This window comes from Trachypithecus francoisi, unplaced genomic scaffold (genome assembly GCF_009764315.1).
Source record: "Trachypithecus francoisi isolate TF-2019V2 unplaced genomic scaffold, Tfra_2.0 Lachesis_group12, whole genome shotgun sequence".
NCBI lineage: Eukaryota > Metazoa > Chordata > Mammalia > Primates > Cercopithecidae > Trachypithecus > Trachypithecus francoisi.
The window spans coordinates 87,210,644-87,227,815 of record NW_022681457.1 but is presented as its reverse complement, the minus strand read 5'-3'; the positions used below and the strand labels follow the sequence as shown (position 1 = coordinate 87,227,815).

Below are 17,172 nucleotides of genomic sequence, written 5' to 3'. Positions count from 1 at the left end.
TTTTGTAGAGACAGGTTCTCTCTCTGTCGCCTAGGCTGGAGGGCAGTGGCACAATCCCGGCTCACTGCAACCTCTGCCTCCCAGACTCAGGTGATCCTTCCACCTCAGCCTCCAAAGTAGTAGCTGGGACCACAGGTTCGTGCCACCACACCTGGCTAATTTTCAAATTTTTTTAGTAGAGAAAGGTTTCACCATGTTGCCCAGGCTGCAGAGTTCCTTTTAATGATATTCCTGAACTGAAGACAGCTAAGAGAGACTGCGGAAGGTCTGATGAAAGGCTTGGGAAGCCTCATTCCTTGGCAGTTCAATTCTTGCGAGCCAAACCAATTAAAATGTTCTTATAATCCTTCAAAGGAAAGCCAGCCTCCCTAGGTTCAAATCCCAGCTCCACCACTCACCACCTGTGTGTTTTCAGGCAGGTTTCTTCTGGGCCTCAGTGTCTCTATAATAAAATGGGACTCACAGTGTCATGAAGGTCCCAAAACACAAGCTCTGTGGAGTGCTGGGCAGGTAACCGGCCAGGGAGTGGCTGCTTTCCCTTTCAGCATCAGCTGGAGACACAGCAGCAGGAGAGGGTGTGGGGGTCTGAAGCTGCGGAGGGGAGAGCAGGGCGGGGGTTCCATCATAGGATGACCTCGTGGGGGTTCTCAGCTGTTGCCCTAAGGTAACTTTTTTTTTTTTTTTGAGACGGAGTCTCGCTCTGTTGCCCAGGCTGGAGTGCAGTGGCACCATCTTGGCTCACCACAACCTCCGCCTCCCAGATTCAAGCAATTCTCCTGCCTCAGCCTCCTGAGTAGCTGGGACTACAGGTGCACGCCACCATCCCAACTAACTTTTTTTTTTCTTGTCGCCCAGGCTGGAGTGCAGTGGCACCATCTCAGCTCACTGCAACCTCCACCTCCCAGGTTTAAGCAATTCTCCTGCCTCAGCCTCCCAAGTAGCTGGGATTACAGGCGCACACCACCACCACATCAGGCTAATTTTTCTTTTTCTTTTGCTTTTTTTTTTTTTTGAGATGGGATTTCATCATGTTGGCCAGGCTGGTCTCAAACTCCTGACCTCAGGTGATTCACCCGCCTCGGTCTCCCAAAGTGCAGGGTTTACAGGCGTGAGCCACTGGCCTAATTTTTTTATTTTCAGTAGAGATGGGGTTTCACTATATTGGCCAGGCTGGTCTCGAACTCCTTACCTCTGGATCCACCCGCCTCAGCCTCCCAAAGTGCTGGGATTACAGGCGTGAGCTACCATGCCCAGCCGCCCTAGGGTAACTTTTAATGACACTCCCTTTCATTCCCAAACGTGTCCTAATCTGGATGACTAATTATATAGTCATCCTACTCCAAATCCCCCACGCCCAAGAGGGGACCTGGGAGCTGGTCCATGGTGTTGGGAAAGGGTCCCGACTCCTGACCTGTTTTCCTTTCCAGTCCCTTGGGATTGCCTAAGCCTTGGGCCCCAGTCCCGGACCCAGCCCACTCTTAGGCCAAGGAAACTCATTCCCTCAATTAGCATTAGAAAGCGGCAGGGAGGGGAAAGGCCTGGAAGAGGCTGCGGGTGCCTGGAAGGTGCTGGGAGTGGGAGTCTGTCGGGATTCCGGGCCTCACCTCTGATCCTGAGGGCAATTTACTCAACCTCATATCCTTAACTTCCTCTTTCCTGCAGGGAAATTAGTAACAGTACTATCTCTGGTTTGCAAAGATCAAATCACACAAGGACTGGCAGTGAAAGTGTGCAGTTCAATGAGTGGTGTTAGGAGGGCAGTGACTTCTGCTTTAGCCACCAAGGCAGAATTCCCAGGTCCTGTTTCTCCGGTGACTGTGGAGGGGACAGATGGAGCATAAAGGGTCACAGAGGGTCCACAGATGGCTGGGGGTGGGGTGTCTACCCAGTGCCTCGGCCTACAAAAGTCTTCTAACTCACAGCCCCTAGCCCACTTCCACCAGGCCCGGAAGGACACCTCCAACACCTGTCCAGGGGCCCCTGGCCCTGCTCAGAGACACTTTCTCCAGGCAGGGGCAGCTGCTGCCCTCAAGCTCCACATGACCCCTGCCTGGCTTCAGAAGCTACTCAGGGTAGATGGTGAGCCTGCCACCTCCCGGGCTGCTTCTCAGAAAAGCTCAGAGAAGACATCTTAGCAGCTGCTAAGTGGCACCCATTTTATTTGAGGCAGAATTCTTGTCCGGTGGTCCCCAAACTGCACACCTAGGGACCCCAAGGGCTTAATGAGCTCATGTTCTGTGATGGCAGCCTCCGTGTCCATCCTTCTTGCTGGGCTGTGGGCTTCACACAGGCTGAGACCTGTCTGTCTTGCTGCAGCCTGGCTCTAACTCCAGCACCTGGCACATCTAATCCCACCTGGCACGTCCTGGTGCTCAGTGAGTTCAACTGAGAAGCGGCCCAGGGTCTTCCTTGGTCCAGCTAAGCTTGGCTTTAGAAAGAATTGGGGCAGATGCAGGGCAGGCAGGGCCCTGAGTCTTGATGGAGGGGTGACCTGGGCACTCTGACTTTCTGCACAGGGCTACCCCTTTCCCCCACTGAGACACCCTCCTTACTCAGCTGTAGGCTCTGACATCCCACTTCCGACTGGCTCTGGCTTCCCACACTGGAGCCATCCCCCACATGGCTGCCTTGCTTTGTCTGCCTGGGCTCTGACACCCACATCAGGCTGACCCCATAGGGGTGACAGCCCCTCACTCATTTGTACTCTGACACCCCCGGGCCCGCCTGCCTTCCCCAGTGGTCCCCCTCCTCAATCTGCTAGGACATCCTGCTGTGTTCATCCATGGTTCCCCCGTTCCCTTGCTTTCCTGCATGTAATGGATTTAGGACTGAATTGTTGAGGAAGGAAAGGAGAGAGGAGGAGCAGAACTGTGTTTTTGAAAAAATTATTTTAACTGTGGAAATGTTTATGCAATAAAAATTTTGGACAGAATAATAAATGGAGCTGCTCTGGTTGAAGAAAGAGTGAAAGAGAGAGAGAGGGAGAAAGAGAGAAGAGATGGGGAGAGGACAGAGAGCAGAGAGGACAGGGGAGGGGAGAGGACAGGAGAGGGGAGAGGACAGGGGAGGGGAGGGGAGAGGAGGAAGCCCTTCAATGCCCCTGGAGTCCCGCCCACTTGGTTCCGCTCCCTCAGAACGCTCATCTTCAGCAGGGGGACGGGAGCTCATGGAGGGCAAGCAACGTGACCTTGCACAGGGACCAGGCAGTGTCCACGGAGGAGGCAAGCCAGTGGGTCAGGAAGATGAGTTTACCAGGCAGGGGAGGATGGGGGTAGTAATGCCTCTGGAACTCAGTCTTTCCCCCTGCCCATCCTCACCACCCCATCCACAAAAGTCCTAGCCACCAGGAGCCTCTCAAGAGGCCTTTCCATCCTGAGACCCCCGTAGACTATACCCTAGTCCCAGGCCCCTCCAGATGGACAGTGTTGGGGGCCATCTCACCCGCCTGACCTGGACCCCACCTCACTGGAGGCTGCCCTCAATGGGAAGGTTCCTTTGCTCCCCTTTCTGAGGTCTGACATCCCCCATCATTGAGAAGTCCTGCCTTGTGTTTAACTCACATCTCTCTTGCTTCCTCTAATCTTCAGAGAAATGGCTAACTGAAGGCCCTTCACCAATTACAGGGAAATGCTGATAAAACCGGTCCCAGGAGGGCAATGGGTTAGGGCTGCCTCAAAACTTTACCTTCAGGCTGAAGCTTCCTACCTTAATTTTTTTTGAGACAGAGTCTTGCTCAGTGGCCCAGGCTGGAGTGCAGTGGCGTGATCTCGGCTCACTGCACGCTCTGCCTCCCAGGGTCATGCCATTCTCTGCCTCAGCCTCCTGATTAGCTGGGACTACAGGCTCCCGCCACCACACCCGCTATTTTTTTTTTTTTTTTTTTTTTTTTTGTATTTTTAGTAGAGAAGGGGTTTCACCGTGTTAGCCAGGATGGTCTCAATCTCCTGACCTCGTAATCCACCTGCCTAAGCCTCCCAAAGTGCTGGGATTACAGGCATGAGCCACAGCGCCCGGCCCCTACCTTCATTTTTTCATCTGCAAACGCTAACCTCTGGGGTCCCTCTGATCTTCCCACACCCAGGTGAGAGCCCCCACACATGCACTCCATCCTCACCACAGCCCTACTCCCTGAATAGAAAGCCCGCATAGGGCTCATTCCAGGGGACCCCTCCGTTTGGGGCTTATGATGGCCCGGCCTAGCAGAGAAAAATAACTGCTTGGACTCCATATGACTTTATTTTCTGGGGTGGAGAAGAAAGCCAACCACCTCAGCTGCCTCATCAGGCAAAAGGTAGAGATTAGACCCCCAGGAAGGACTTCCTTTGACTTAGGGCACCCTTCTCCCTGCAGTCACCAGCAGGGGGCGCCATAGGCCAGCCTGTGGGACCCGCTATATGAGAACGGGTTGCAACCGAGGAGTGAGTGAAGGTCTGCCAGCACTGAGGGCTCTGGGGTGCAGGGATGTTAGGAGATCCATCAAAGCAGCCAGACCACCTGGTGGGAGGCAGCACACACCCTGTCAGCCTGGACGCGGGTTAGGGAGTGGCATCACATTCTGCCAAGTCATTGCCTGCGAAGAGTAGCGTCACCTCTGATGTCAGGGCTCCAAGGGGCTTCGTTTCGGATCCAGGCTCCAGGAAGGGGCGTCGCGGGGCCCAGAGGTTACAAAACTTCCGCCAAGATCACCGTGGAAATGACTGGCAGAGCAGGGATTCAAACCCAGGGCCCTGTCGGTGCCTCCGCCCAGCTGCCTGCAGGGTCTGCAGGTGGCCATGTCCCACGTGTCAGCTTTACAGACCCACGGCTGAGAGCCAGGCCTTCCTTCACCTGGTTTCCTTCTTTCTCATCTCTAAAAATGCCTTTCATTCTAAGATCTTGGCAGCTTTATAAGAAAAAGGAGACTTCTGAAACCACAAATGTTTTTAAATGAATTCAAGCTCCAAGTTTCTGCAGTGGGGGTGAGGAGTAGAGGATGAAGATAAGTATTTGAGTATGAAAGTTACATGCATGACGCGAGAGCCCTCCACTGACCTCCAAAACTCGCGCTGCCGGGGATACGAGGGCCCCTGGCGAGTCTCCTGAAGTGTCTCCTTTTGAAAGCTCACTGGTCCTTGTACTCTGAGTGCTTTCAGTTGGGTTCATTATGAGAAATCTCCTTTTGAGCATGGATGTATTCAAATCCAGATGTTGTCCCCGCAGAACAAAAAGCTCCCTCCAAATTGTCTTTATGAAGAAGTAGGTTCTCATCCTTTGAAGGAATAACATCTCTTGATAAGTGGAATTTTCTTCCCCCAGCCAAGAACCTACTGCTACAAATTTGCTAAAAACTGGTTTAATAGCCGGTCTCCATTCTATTTCAGAGGCCAGGGCAGCGGCGACAAGGTGAAATGTCAGCGGAAGATGTATTCAATAGATTGAATGTGGCCTTCACTAAGAAGGCTGGATTTTTTAATATTTGTTGTTTATTTAGATAATTTGTTTTTAAATTCAAGACATACATTCTAATCACAAAAGTGAAAAATAGATTGAAAGATGAAAAACAGATTGTCCAAAAAACCTGCTCAATCATATACTTCATTTTGATTCAAATAACAACTTTTCAGGAAGGAAGGATACAGTAAACCTACGCATTAATTGTAAATTAGTTCCAATTTCTATAATATTAATTTTCTTAAAGTATGCTGGGTGTGGTGACTCACACCTGTAATCCCAGCACTTTGGGAGGCCGAGGCAGGTGGATTGCTTGAGCCCAAGAGCTTGAGACCAGCCTGGGCAACATGGCGAAACCTCATCTCTACAAAAAATATAAAAATTAGCCAGGTATGTATTGGCAGGTGCCTGCAGTCCCAGCTACTCAGGAGGCTGAGGTGGGAGAATGGCTTAAACTGTGAGCCAAGATCCTGCACTACATTTTAGCCTGGGTGACAGAGTGAGACCCTGTCTCAAAAATAAAATAAAATAAACCTTAAAATAGGGAATATATGGATTCCATATTTGTTGACTATATGTGTATATATATAGCCAACAGAAATTTTTATCAGTAGGGTCTAGTTTTTTTGTTGTTGATAAAACCATCTGAGAGCTGGAAACGGGAATCCTTTCCTCACTCTGCTTGCATACAATTGGTGATGGGGAGCTCACTACCTCTGAAGGCACTCTGATTCACTGTGGGACAGTTCTGATAGCCACAGAGCTGGTTCTCATTCCCCTGTTATCTCCATGGGTGCCAGTTCTGCCCTTGGAGCCAGGCAGGGTTATACCACTGTTCCTGCCTCTGCCCCTTTGAGTCTTCTCTTCTGCAAGATCAGTATCCCTAGTTCCTCACTATCCTTTACCCTCCACAAACTGGACTCTGGTCTCTTCCTGTCTCCTCAAATGTATGACAACCAGAGTTGAGCACAACCCTCCAGCTATTATCTCCCTCATCGTCAACCTATACCTCTATAGACTCAGCCTGAGATCACAATCATTTGGGGCAACTATCTCAATGTACAATGAACCTTCAGCCAAAATCTCTTTCATGCAAAACCTTTTAATTTTATATCCATCCCTAGCGGGGTTAGTCCATCATCTCATCTGCTTTAGGGGCTTTTGGGCCCTTGTTTGGTCATTTAAAATACCAGCCACTGCATCTAGTTTTGGGTCACCTGCAAATCGAATAAGCATATCTTTGGCACCTTTAACCCAGCTGTTGATAGGCATGAGTGGTGATCTTGCCCCAGCCAGCCAGTGTCTCTGGGACCCTGGTTTCTCCATCCAATAATGAATAAGGGTGAGATGATGACCTGCATCAAGACAGCCCATGGACTATAGGTCAGACACTATCCTAAGCCCTTTACAAACACCAAGACATTGAATTCTTCACACCAATTTGATGAGGGAGGTATTGTTAGCATATTCCCCATTCTGCAGATGAGGAAAACAGGTTTTGCAGGATTTGACCTCAATTCTGCCTGCACCCAATCCGATGCTTTAGCCACCATGGTTTATTCTCAGGGGAGGATCTTTGATGTGACCTAGAGTTAGAGCCAGTAGATCCACCAACAGAGCTGTCCTCACAAGCAGGAGTGCTACGTGGCACTCCTTGGGCACCCCTCAAAGATCCCCAAGTCCCATGCACAGCTCAGAAGCAGTGGAGGGCTGAAGATTTGAGGCCACCTTCAGAAAGGGACATTAGATGCTTCAGCCATGACCGGGGTGAACAGACAACCAAGGGACAACAAATCCTTCCCCTCACTCCCAGGCCTTGACTCTACTTCAGAGAAAGGTGGACTTAAAACTTCAAGAGTGGCCGGGCGCGGTGGCTCAAGCCTGTAATCCCAGCACTTTGGGAGGCCGAGACGGGCGGATCACGAGGTCAGGAGATCGAGACCATCCTGGCTAACACGGTGAAACCCCGTCTCTACTAAAAATACAAAAACTAGCTGGGCAAGGTGGCGGGCGCCTGTAGTCCCAGCTACTCGGGAGGCTGAGGCAGGAGAATGGCGTAAACCCGGGAGGCGGAGCTTGCAGTGAGCTGAGATCCGGCCACTGCACTCCAGTCCGGGAGACAGAGCGAGACTCCGCCTCAAAAAAAAAAAAAAAAAAAAAAAAAAAAAACTTCAAGAGTGACACAAGGAGCGTGTTTGCCAGCTCAGTGAAAGTAGGGGTTTGGTGTCAGAACTTCAGGTAGGTTATGGCATGTAAAGGAAGTGATGTTCCTAATTTAAAGGAAGCATGGGGTTGGGCACAGTGGCTCACGCCTGCAATCCCAGGACTTTGGGATGCCAAGGCAGGCGGATCACTTGAGCTCAGGAGTTCGAGACCAGCCTGGCCAACATGGTGAAACCCTGTCTCTACTAAAAATAGAAAAATCAGCTGGGTGTGGTGGCGGGTGCCTGTAATCCCAGCTACTTGGGAGGCTGTGGCAGGAGAATCACATAAACCCGGGAAGTGGAGATGGCAGTGAGCCAAGATTGTGCCACTACGCTCCAGCCTGGGTGACAAAGCAAGACTCTGTCAAAAAAAAAAAAAAAAAAGGAAGCATGGGGTTGGGGGAGTGATGTTCCCTGTACACCTGAGTTTGTAGTCTGGGAATGAACTCACCACATTCCCACCAGATGCCAGATATTTAAGACACATCCCGTACTCCCCAGGGCCCTGTGAAGTAAATACCATGATCAGAGGTGGGTTTTCAGTGATGCTGAGGACATTAAAACCTTCAGGGCCTCTCCCTTGCAGGGGCCCTTCCCAGATCCTGCAGGGGAAGTGCTTCCCTTTTAGAATTTATAAGAGAGCCCTCCAAATTGCAGAAGCTTCAGGCCCTACAAAAGCTTCCCCTGTTATTACCCCCATTTTATAACCGAAGGGAAATGTGACACAGGTAAAGCAAGTTACTCAAGGCGGCAGCGCCGGGAGGTAGCATGGTTAGGACTCAAGCTCTCAACCCCTTAGATCTGGGGTGTCCAATCTTTTGGCTTCTTTGGGCCACAATGGGAGAACTGGATTGTCTTGGGCCACACATAAAATACACTAACACTAATGATAGCTAAAGAGCTAAACACACACACATACACACACACGCACGCACAAATCTCATAATGTTTTAAGAAAATTTACAAATTTGCCGGGCGCGGTGGCTCAAGCCTGTAATCCCAGCACTTTGGGAGGCCGAGACGGGCGGATCACGAGGTCAGGAGATCGAGACCATCCTGGCTAATACGGTGAAACCCCGTCTCTACTAAGAAAAAAAATACAAAAAACTAGCCGGGCGACGAGGCGGGCGCCTGTAGTCCCAGCTACTCGGGAGGCTGAGACAGGAGAATGGCGTGAACCCGGGAGGCGGAGCTTGCAGTGAGCTGAGAAGCCGGCCACTGCACTCCAGCCTGGGCGGCAGAGCAAGACTCCGTCTCAAAAAAAAAAAAAAAAAAAAAAAAAAAAAAAAGAAAATTTACAAATTTGTGTTGCGCTGCATTCAAAGCTGTCCTGGGCCACATGTGGCCCATGAGCCGTGGGTTGGACAAGCTTGCCTTAGATGAAACCCAAAGTTTTCAGAGTTTTCCCACGGAATTCAGGTCTTTTTTTTTTTTTTTTTTTTTTTAAGACAGTCTCACTCTGTCACCCAGGCTGGGGTGCAGTGGTCAGATCTCAGCTCACCACAACCTCTGCCTTCCAGGCACAAGCAGTTCTTAGGCCACAACCTCCCAAGTAGCTGGGACAGCCAGGCATGCACCACTGCACCCATCTAATTTTTGTATTTTTAGTAGAGATGGGGTTTCACCATGTTGGCCAGGCTGGTCTCAAACTCCTGGCCTCAAGTAATCTGCCTGCCTCAGCCTCCCAAGTTGCTGGGAATACAGGCGTGAGCCACCACACATCGCCTAAACTACTTTTATTATAATAACAAATGTATAGTCTATACTCGTAGTAGATCACTTGTCAAAGACAAAACTTCTAAAACCACACTGATGCTTCAATACAAGTTATTAGGAAATTTGTAATGAAAATATTTCTGCAACTTCCCCGTATCTATACACTATTTATATCTAACTACAGTTCTCACATATTGGTTGATAAATGCCATTGGGACCACCAAGTATCCACCAGGATAACTAAATTGGGTTCCTACCTTTTACCTTATGCCAAAATAAATTTCAATGGGTCAAAAAATTATACATAAAAATGAAACCGTAAGTGTGTTTAACAAAATAGGAGAATTTGTATCATAACCATAGAGAAGACCTTCTTTTTTGTCTGTCTATTTGTTTGTTTTGAGATGGAGTTTTGCGCTTGTTGCCCAGGCTAAAGTGCAATAGCATAATCTCGACTCACGGCAACCTCCGCCTCCCAGGTTCAAGTGATTCTCCTGCCTCAGCCTCCTGAGTAGCTGGGATTACAGGCATGCGCCACCACACCTGGCTAATTTTGTATTTTCAGTAGAGACGGGGTTTCTCCATGTTGGTCAGGCTGGTCTTGAATTTCTGACCTCAGGTGATCCCCCCCACCTTGGCCTCCCAAAGTGTTGGGATTACAGGTGTGAGCCACCACACCCGGCAAGACAAGACCTTCTTAAATATCACAGAAAACCCCAAAACCATAAAAGCAAATGATGTTTGTATACAAAATAATTCAACATTTTTTCCTGGTTAAAAAAAAAAAAAGGTGAGAATGGTGGTTTACATCTGTAATCCCAGCACTTTGAGAGGCCAAAGTGGGCAGATTGCTTGAGCCTAGGAATTTGAAACCAGCCTGGACAACATGATGAAACCCCATCTCTACAAAAAATACAAAAATTAGCTGGGTCTATATATTAGCTGGGACTATAGTGTGTGCCTATAGTCCCAGCTACTTGGGAGGCTGAGGTGGGAGGATCGCTTGAGCCCAGGAGGTCAAGGCTGCAGTGAGCTGGGACCACACCACTGCACTCCAGCCTGGCCAACAGACAACAGAGCAAGACCTGTTTCCAAAAAAAAAAAAAAGAAAGAAAGGAAAAAGAAAAACGAAATTCATATACAAAGTCAAATAACAATTGACAGGAAAAGAAACATCTGAAACATATCACAGACAGCTAATTTCTTTTACATTTAAAGAGCTTCTACAAATCAATAAGGATAAAAGACCAGTAATTCAATGGAAAAATAAGCAAATGAGGCTGGGCGCAGTGGCTCACGCCTGTAATCCCAGCACTCTGGGAGGCCGAGGGAGGCGGATCACAAGGTCAGGCGTTTGAGACCAGCCTGCCCAACATAGTGAAACCCCGTCTCTACTAAAAATACAAAAAAATTAGCTGGGAGTGTTTGTTGGCACCTGTAGTCCCAGCCACTTGGGAGGCTGAGGCAGGAGAATCGCTTGAACCCAGGAGGCAGAGGTTGCAGTGAGCCAAGATCATGCCGCTGCACTCCAGACCAGGCGACAGAGTGAGACTACGTCTCAAAAAAAAAAAAAAAGAAAAGAAAAGCAAATGATATAAACAACTGGATGCAAAAACAATGCAAATTGGTCTTAAATATATAAGAGAACTCTCATCCACACTTAGAAATGGAATGCACATTGGAATACAATGAGACACCTACCAGCCTGGCAAAAATCAAAATGTGTGATGGCCCACTGTGTTGGCAAGGCTGTTGGGAAGGTAACGGTACAATTTCTTTCTTCTTGGTCTCACTCTGTCACAGCCTGGAGTGCAGTGGTGTGATCATGGCTCACTACAGCCTCAGCCTCCTGGGCTCAATCGATCCTTCCACCTCAGCCTCCCAAGTCACTGGGACTACAGATGTGCATCACCATGCCCAGCTTTGTTTTTTTTTTTTCTTTTTTGTTTTTTTTTTTTTTCTTTTTTCGTAGAGACAGGATTTCACCATGTTGCCTAGGCTGATCTTGAACTCATGGACTCAAGCAAGCTGCACACCTCAGCCACCCGAAGTGCTAGGATTGTAGGCATAAGCCACTGCACCCAGCCAATGGTACAATTTCTATGAAGAGGGTATTTAGCAATATTTTTCTAAAAGTAAATGGTTATATACCCTTTGTTATAGGCTGAATTGCATCCCCAAAAATGCATATGTTCAGGTCCTAAGCCCCAGTACCTCAGAATGTGACCTTATTTAGAAATAGGGTCATTGCAGATGTAATTCACTCAGATGAGGTCATACAATATGACGAGTCCTTATGAGAACAGGAAATTTGGACATAGAAAAATACACAGGAAAACCACCATGTGAACATCAAGGTAGACATTGGGGTAATGTTTCTACAAGTCAAAATATGCCAACTATTGCCAGCAAACCACCAGAAGCCGTGGGAAAGGCATGGAACAGGTTCTTCCTTACAGCCCTCGGAAGGAACCAATTCTGCTGACATCTTGACCTTGGGATCCCAGCTTCCAGAACTGAGACAATAGATTTCTGTTGCTTAAGCTGCCCAGTTTGTACTTTGGGATGGCAGCCCTACTAAATCAACAAACTGTTTAACTCAGTAAGAGGAATTTACCCTGCTACATATTTGCACAGTTGCAAAGTGATACACAGACGGAGGCAGACGTTGCAGTATTGTTTGTGATAGTAAAGACTGGGAAAAAACTAAATGTTTATCAGTCAAAAACTGCCTAAATTATGGTACATCCTTCTAGTGGAATATTTTTCAGCTGTTAACAGTAACGAGAGGCTGGGTGTGGTGGCTCACACCTGTAATCCTAGCAGTTTGGGAGGCCAAGGCAGGAGGATCACTTGAGCCCAAAAACTGGAGACCAGCCTGGGCACCATGGCGAAACCCTGTCTCAACAAAAAATACAAAAATTAGCCAGGGCTGGGAGCGGTGGCTCATGCCTGTAATCCTAACACTTTGGAAGGCTGAGGCAGGTGGATCACTTGAGGTCAGGAGTTCAAGAGCAGCCTGGCCAACATGGTGAAATCCCGTCTTTACTAAAAATACAAAAACTAGCAGGGTGTGATGGTGGGCATCTGTAATCCCAGCTACTCAGGAGGCTGAGGCAGGAGAATCACTTCAACTAGGGAGGTGGAGGTTGCAGTGAGCAGAGATTGTGCCACGGCACTCTGGCCTGGGCAACTGAGCAAGACTCTATCTAAAAAAAAAAAAATTAGCTGGGCATGGTGGTGCATGCCTGTAGTCCCAGCTACTCGGGAGGCTGAGGTGGGAGAATGGCTTCAGCCTGGGAGGTTAGGCTGCAGTGAGCCAAGATCACACCACTGCACTCCAGCCTGGGTGACAGAAGACCCTATCTCAAAAAAAAAAAAAAAAAAGAGTGGAATAAAACAAAATGTTTAATCAGTCAAAAGCTGCCTAAATAAATTATGGTACATTCTTCCAATGGAATATTTGTCAGCTGTTAACAGTAACGAGGCAGGTTAACATGTACTGATTGGAATTACTTCAAAGGTTTATTTTTAAGTGAGAAAAGCAAGGTGCAGCTGGTTATAGAAAGAGCTTCGTTTATATAAAAATAAAGAGCAACGCCTCAGAAATAAGAACAAAAAAGGAAAAGAGAGAAAAAAATCTGGAGCAAGATATCCTCAGAAATAAGAAAAAGAAAGAAACAAAGCCGAATATATATGTGCAAACATTTGCTCCCGGACGCAGAGATTCCATCTGAGAAGAGACATAAGAAACTGCTAACTTTGCATGTTCCTAGATAGCAGAGCCACTTTAAAGACCAGGGAAAAGGGATTCTGTTACTGCCATAAACATCCCTGCACTTTTTGAACCTCTACATTGCTAATGGATCAAAACTTTTTTCTTTTTTTCTGAGATGGAGTTTCCCTCTTGTTGCCCAGGCTGGAGTGCAGTGGCGTGATCTCGGCTCACTGCAACCTCTGCCTCCCAGGTTCAAGCAATTCTCCTGCCTCAGCCTCCCGAGTAGCTGGGATTACAGGTGTGTGCCACCACACCCGGCTAATTTTGCATTTTTAGTAGAGATGGGGTTTCTCCATGTTGGTCAAGCTGGTCTTGAACTCCTGACCTCAGGGGATCCACCCACCTCAGCCTCCCAAAGTGCTGGGATTACAGGCATGAGCCACCGCGCCTGACCAAAAAAAAAAAAAATCTAGAACTTCAAAAATGAACATTTTAAGAGAAAATGTGGTCATTTTAGCTTTTCATTTTTTGGAAATAACAGTTATTCAAGTTGAAATGGGTTGTTTGAGGACTGATATCCTCTCTCTTATCTCTTCATTTAGGAACCAAGCACAAAGTTTGTTTTTAAAATAACTAAATAAATCACAAAAATGAAGTATAAGATGCAAATGTTCTAAACCCCTATGTATTGAAAGTATATTTATTTTTGTTTTTGTTTGTTTGTTTTCTGAGACAGAGTCTCACTCTGTTACCCAGGTTGGAGTGCAGTGGTGCAATCTCAGCTCACTGCAACCTCCGCCTCCCGGGTTCAAGTGATTTTCCCCAGCCTCCTGAGTAGCTGGGATTACAGGCGTGAGCCACCACGCCCAGCTAATTTTTGCATTTTTAGTAGAGACGGGGTTTCACCATGTTGGCCAGCCTGGTCTCAAACTCGTGACCTCAAGTGATCCACTTGCCTCAGGCTCCCAAAGTGCTGGGATTACAGGTGTGAGCCACCACACCCGGCCTGAAAGTATATTTATTTTTGTAATTCATAGCATGTATTTAAATTTCAATCTACAATAATAATTTCAGTATACATTCAGTTCCCAAATCAAGCCTGACAAATTATTTTTAATTAATTTGTCTGTAAACCTTGCTTTTCCTCATAAAATTAAATTCTTTTTTCCCTAAAACTCCCCTGACAGATATAAATTCTATTAAACAGTAGGCATCACTTTATTAAGTAGAAAATGGTCAAAAGTAGCCTTTAAAAATAATGCATCTTTTTACATATACACTTTCTAATACAATCCTTGGGATCAGACTGATCTAAAACAAAATAAATTTTCTCAACGTATCTTCTACATCTTGTAAAAATGATGAAATGAATTTATTTTTTAAAAGGGTTTGTAAGGTCATTGATTGCTGTGAAAATGATCTGAATGTCCAAACATCAAGAAAGGCAACCAAGGCCTGCCGTGTACAGTTGTGCAAGCTGTGAACTGCACAACTCCAGAGGCGCCATACAGATCAGAATCCAAAATTGTTCAGTGCAACACCTGTGCAGCCAAACACATCAGCCCTGTGGCTGCTGAAAAGGTTGGGGAGCCATAGAAGGCTTTGGGGGCAGGAGAGGGTAGGTGTCAGAGCTGGGGTCACAGGGATTGTGAGACCAGAATCCCATGCATACAGCCTCCATCTCTCTCGGTTGGCCTCCCTTTTGGAGGCTCTGGCAACAGAAATATTATAACCTTGGTTTTCCTAAGGTTGGGGGGAAGAACCTGTCTCTCAAGGCCCATAATCACTTCTTTGGCCTGTACAAGGCAATGTCCTCTTTAATCACTCGGCCACTAAGAAGCAAGGCCAAGAAAGGTCCCCACACTACCCCTAATCTTTACTCCTACTCTCATGGAAGCAGAGGTGGCTGGCATAAGGGGTGGGATAGAGGGGCTGAACCCTAAATGGCATTCAGCACATGTGGCTCCTAGGACCAGTTTCACCGCTACCCTGCTGTAATCTTTGGCAAATCTTTAAGCCTTTCTGGGTTTCTACCTCCCTATTTACAAAATCAAGAGAAATATTAACATTCCTTCTCTGCCTCTTGGAAAGATAGGCAAGACAAGAGAGAAAACATGTAGTGATGATTTCACTGGGAATGCAAAGAAATTCAAGCACTCCAATTATCATTAAACATTAAGAATTAGACCAGGCATGGTGGCTCACGCCTGTAATCCCAGCACTTTGGGAGGCCAAGGCGGGTGCTAACTTGAGTCTAGGAGTTCGAGACCAGCCTGGACAACATAGTGAAACTCCATCTCTACAAAAAAAATATAAAATTTAGCTGGGCAAGGTGGCACACACTTGTAATCCCAGCTACTCAGGAGGCTGAGGCAAGAGAATTGCTTGAACCTGGGAGGTGGAGGTTGCAGTGAGCCAAGATCACGCCACTGCACTACAGCTGGGCAACAGAGTGATACCCTGTCTCAAAAAAAGAAATAAAAGAAAAACAATTAAGAATTAGTGGACTATGGGCCGGGCAAGGTGGCTCAAGCCTGTAATCCCAGCACTTTGGGAGGCCGAGACGGGCGGATCACGAGGTCAGGAGATCGAGACCATCCTGGCTAACACCGTGAAACCCCGTCTCTACTAAAAAATATAAAAAATGAGCTGGGCGAGGTGGCGGATGCCTGTAGTCCCAGCTACTCGGGAGGCTGAGGCCGGAGAATGGCGTAAACCCGGGGGGCGGAGCTTGCAGTGAGCTGAGATCTGGCCACTGCACTCCAGCCCTGGCGACAGAGCTAGACTCCATCTCAAAAAAAAAAAAAAAAATTAGTGGACTGTGGGTCAGGAGGCCCTACTAAGCAGCTGTAAAACCTTGAACAAGTCTCACGGCCTCTCTAGGTCTTATATTTGTCATGTGTCAGGCAGCTGAGCTTGAGCTGATTCAGCATTCCACTGACCTTTTCACTATGAGTGTTTTATTATTGCCAAACAGATCTCATATTTTCTAAGATTTTATCTCCTAAGCTGTATTTAGGTAATTATTATATACTTAGTAATTAAGTAATTATTATTACCATTAAAAGGGATATCTTTGGTGTGACAGAACTTGTGGGCTTAGATAACCAACAAGCCTAGAACCAGGGGTAGCTTTAGGTAAGGTTTGATCTAGCAGCTGTTACCTATTTTCTTTCAGTCTCTTGGCTCTATCTTCTATGATGTGTCACAAGGTGGCTGCGAGAAGCTCCTGGCAATACTTGCTTTTCTCATTTGTAATTAGCAAGAAATAGTTGGATTCCCAGTTAGCTCAAAGAAAACACTCAGAATCGAATTAGACCAGGCATGGTGGCTCACGCCTGTAATCCCAGCACTTTGGGAGGCCAAGGCGGGTGCTAACTTGAGTCTAGGAGTTCGAGACCAGCCTGGACAACATAGTGAAACTCCATCTCTACAAAAAAAATATAAAATTTTTTTTCACTTATTCACTCTGGTTGGCCTGATTTGGGACCTATACGTTTCTCTGACCAATTACTGTAGCCTAAAGGATGAAATATTCTGATTGGGCTGGGTGCAGTGGCTTACGCCTATAATCCCAGGCACTTTGAGAGGCCAAGACAGGTGGATTGCCTGAGCTCAGGAGTTCAAGACTAGCCTGCGCAACATGGGGAAACCCCATCTCTACTAAAAATACAAAAAATGGCCGGCTGTGGTGGTATGTACCTGTGATCCCAGCTACTCAGGAGGCTGAGGTGGGAGGATCACTTGAGCCTGGGAGACGGAGGCTACAGCGAGCTGAGATCATGCTACTGCCCTCCAGCCTGGGTGACAGAGTGAGATCCCATCTCATTTAAAAAAAAAAAAAAAACTAACTAAGAAACATTCTGATTTGCAGGCCAGGCACAGTGGCTCACGCCTATAATCCCAGCACTTTGGGAGTCTCAGGCAGGCGGATCACGAGATCAAGAGTTTGAGACCAGCCTGGCCAGGAGACCAGCCTGGCCAGTATGGTGAAACCCCATCTCTACTAAAAATACAAAAACTAGCCGGGGATGGTGGCAGGAGCCTGTAATCCCAGCTACTCAGGAGGCTGAGGCAGGAGAATTGCTTAAACCTGGGAGGCGG

The 17,172-nt window shown here is 47.5% G+C and overlaps 1 protein-coding gene across 4 annotated transcripts in view; it reads right to left on the bottom strand.

Annotated features, from left to right (window-relative positions):
- Positions 1–17,172, bottom strand: part of LOC117092861 — a 129,068-nt gene that overhangs the window by 104,445 nt on the left and 7,451 nt on the right. For 2 of the 4 annotated variants that reach the window (XM_033227085.1, XM_033227082.1), the window contains exon 2: positions 4,218–5,248. The exons of the other annotated variants lie outside the window; for them this stretch is intronic. In XM_033227085.1, the coding sequence (XP_033082976.1) occupies positions 5,244–5,248 (5 nt within the window). In that variant the 3' untranslated portion in view covers positions 4,218–5,243. Of the gene's footprint in view, positions 1–4,217; positions 5,249–17,172 lie in introns of those variants that run through there. 4 annotated transcript variants of the gene reach the window in all.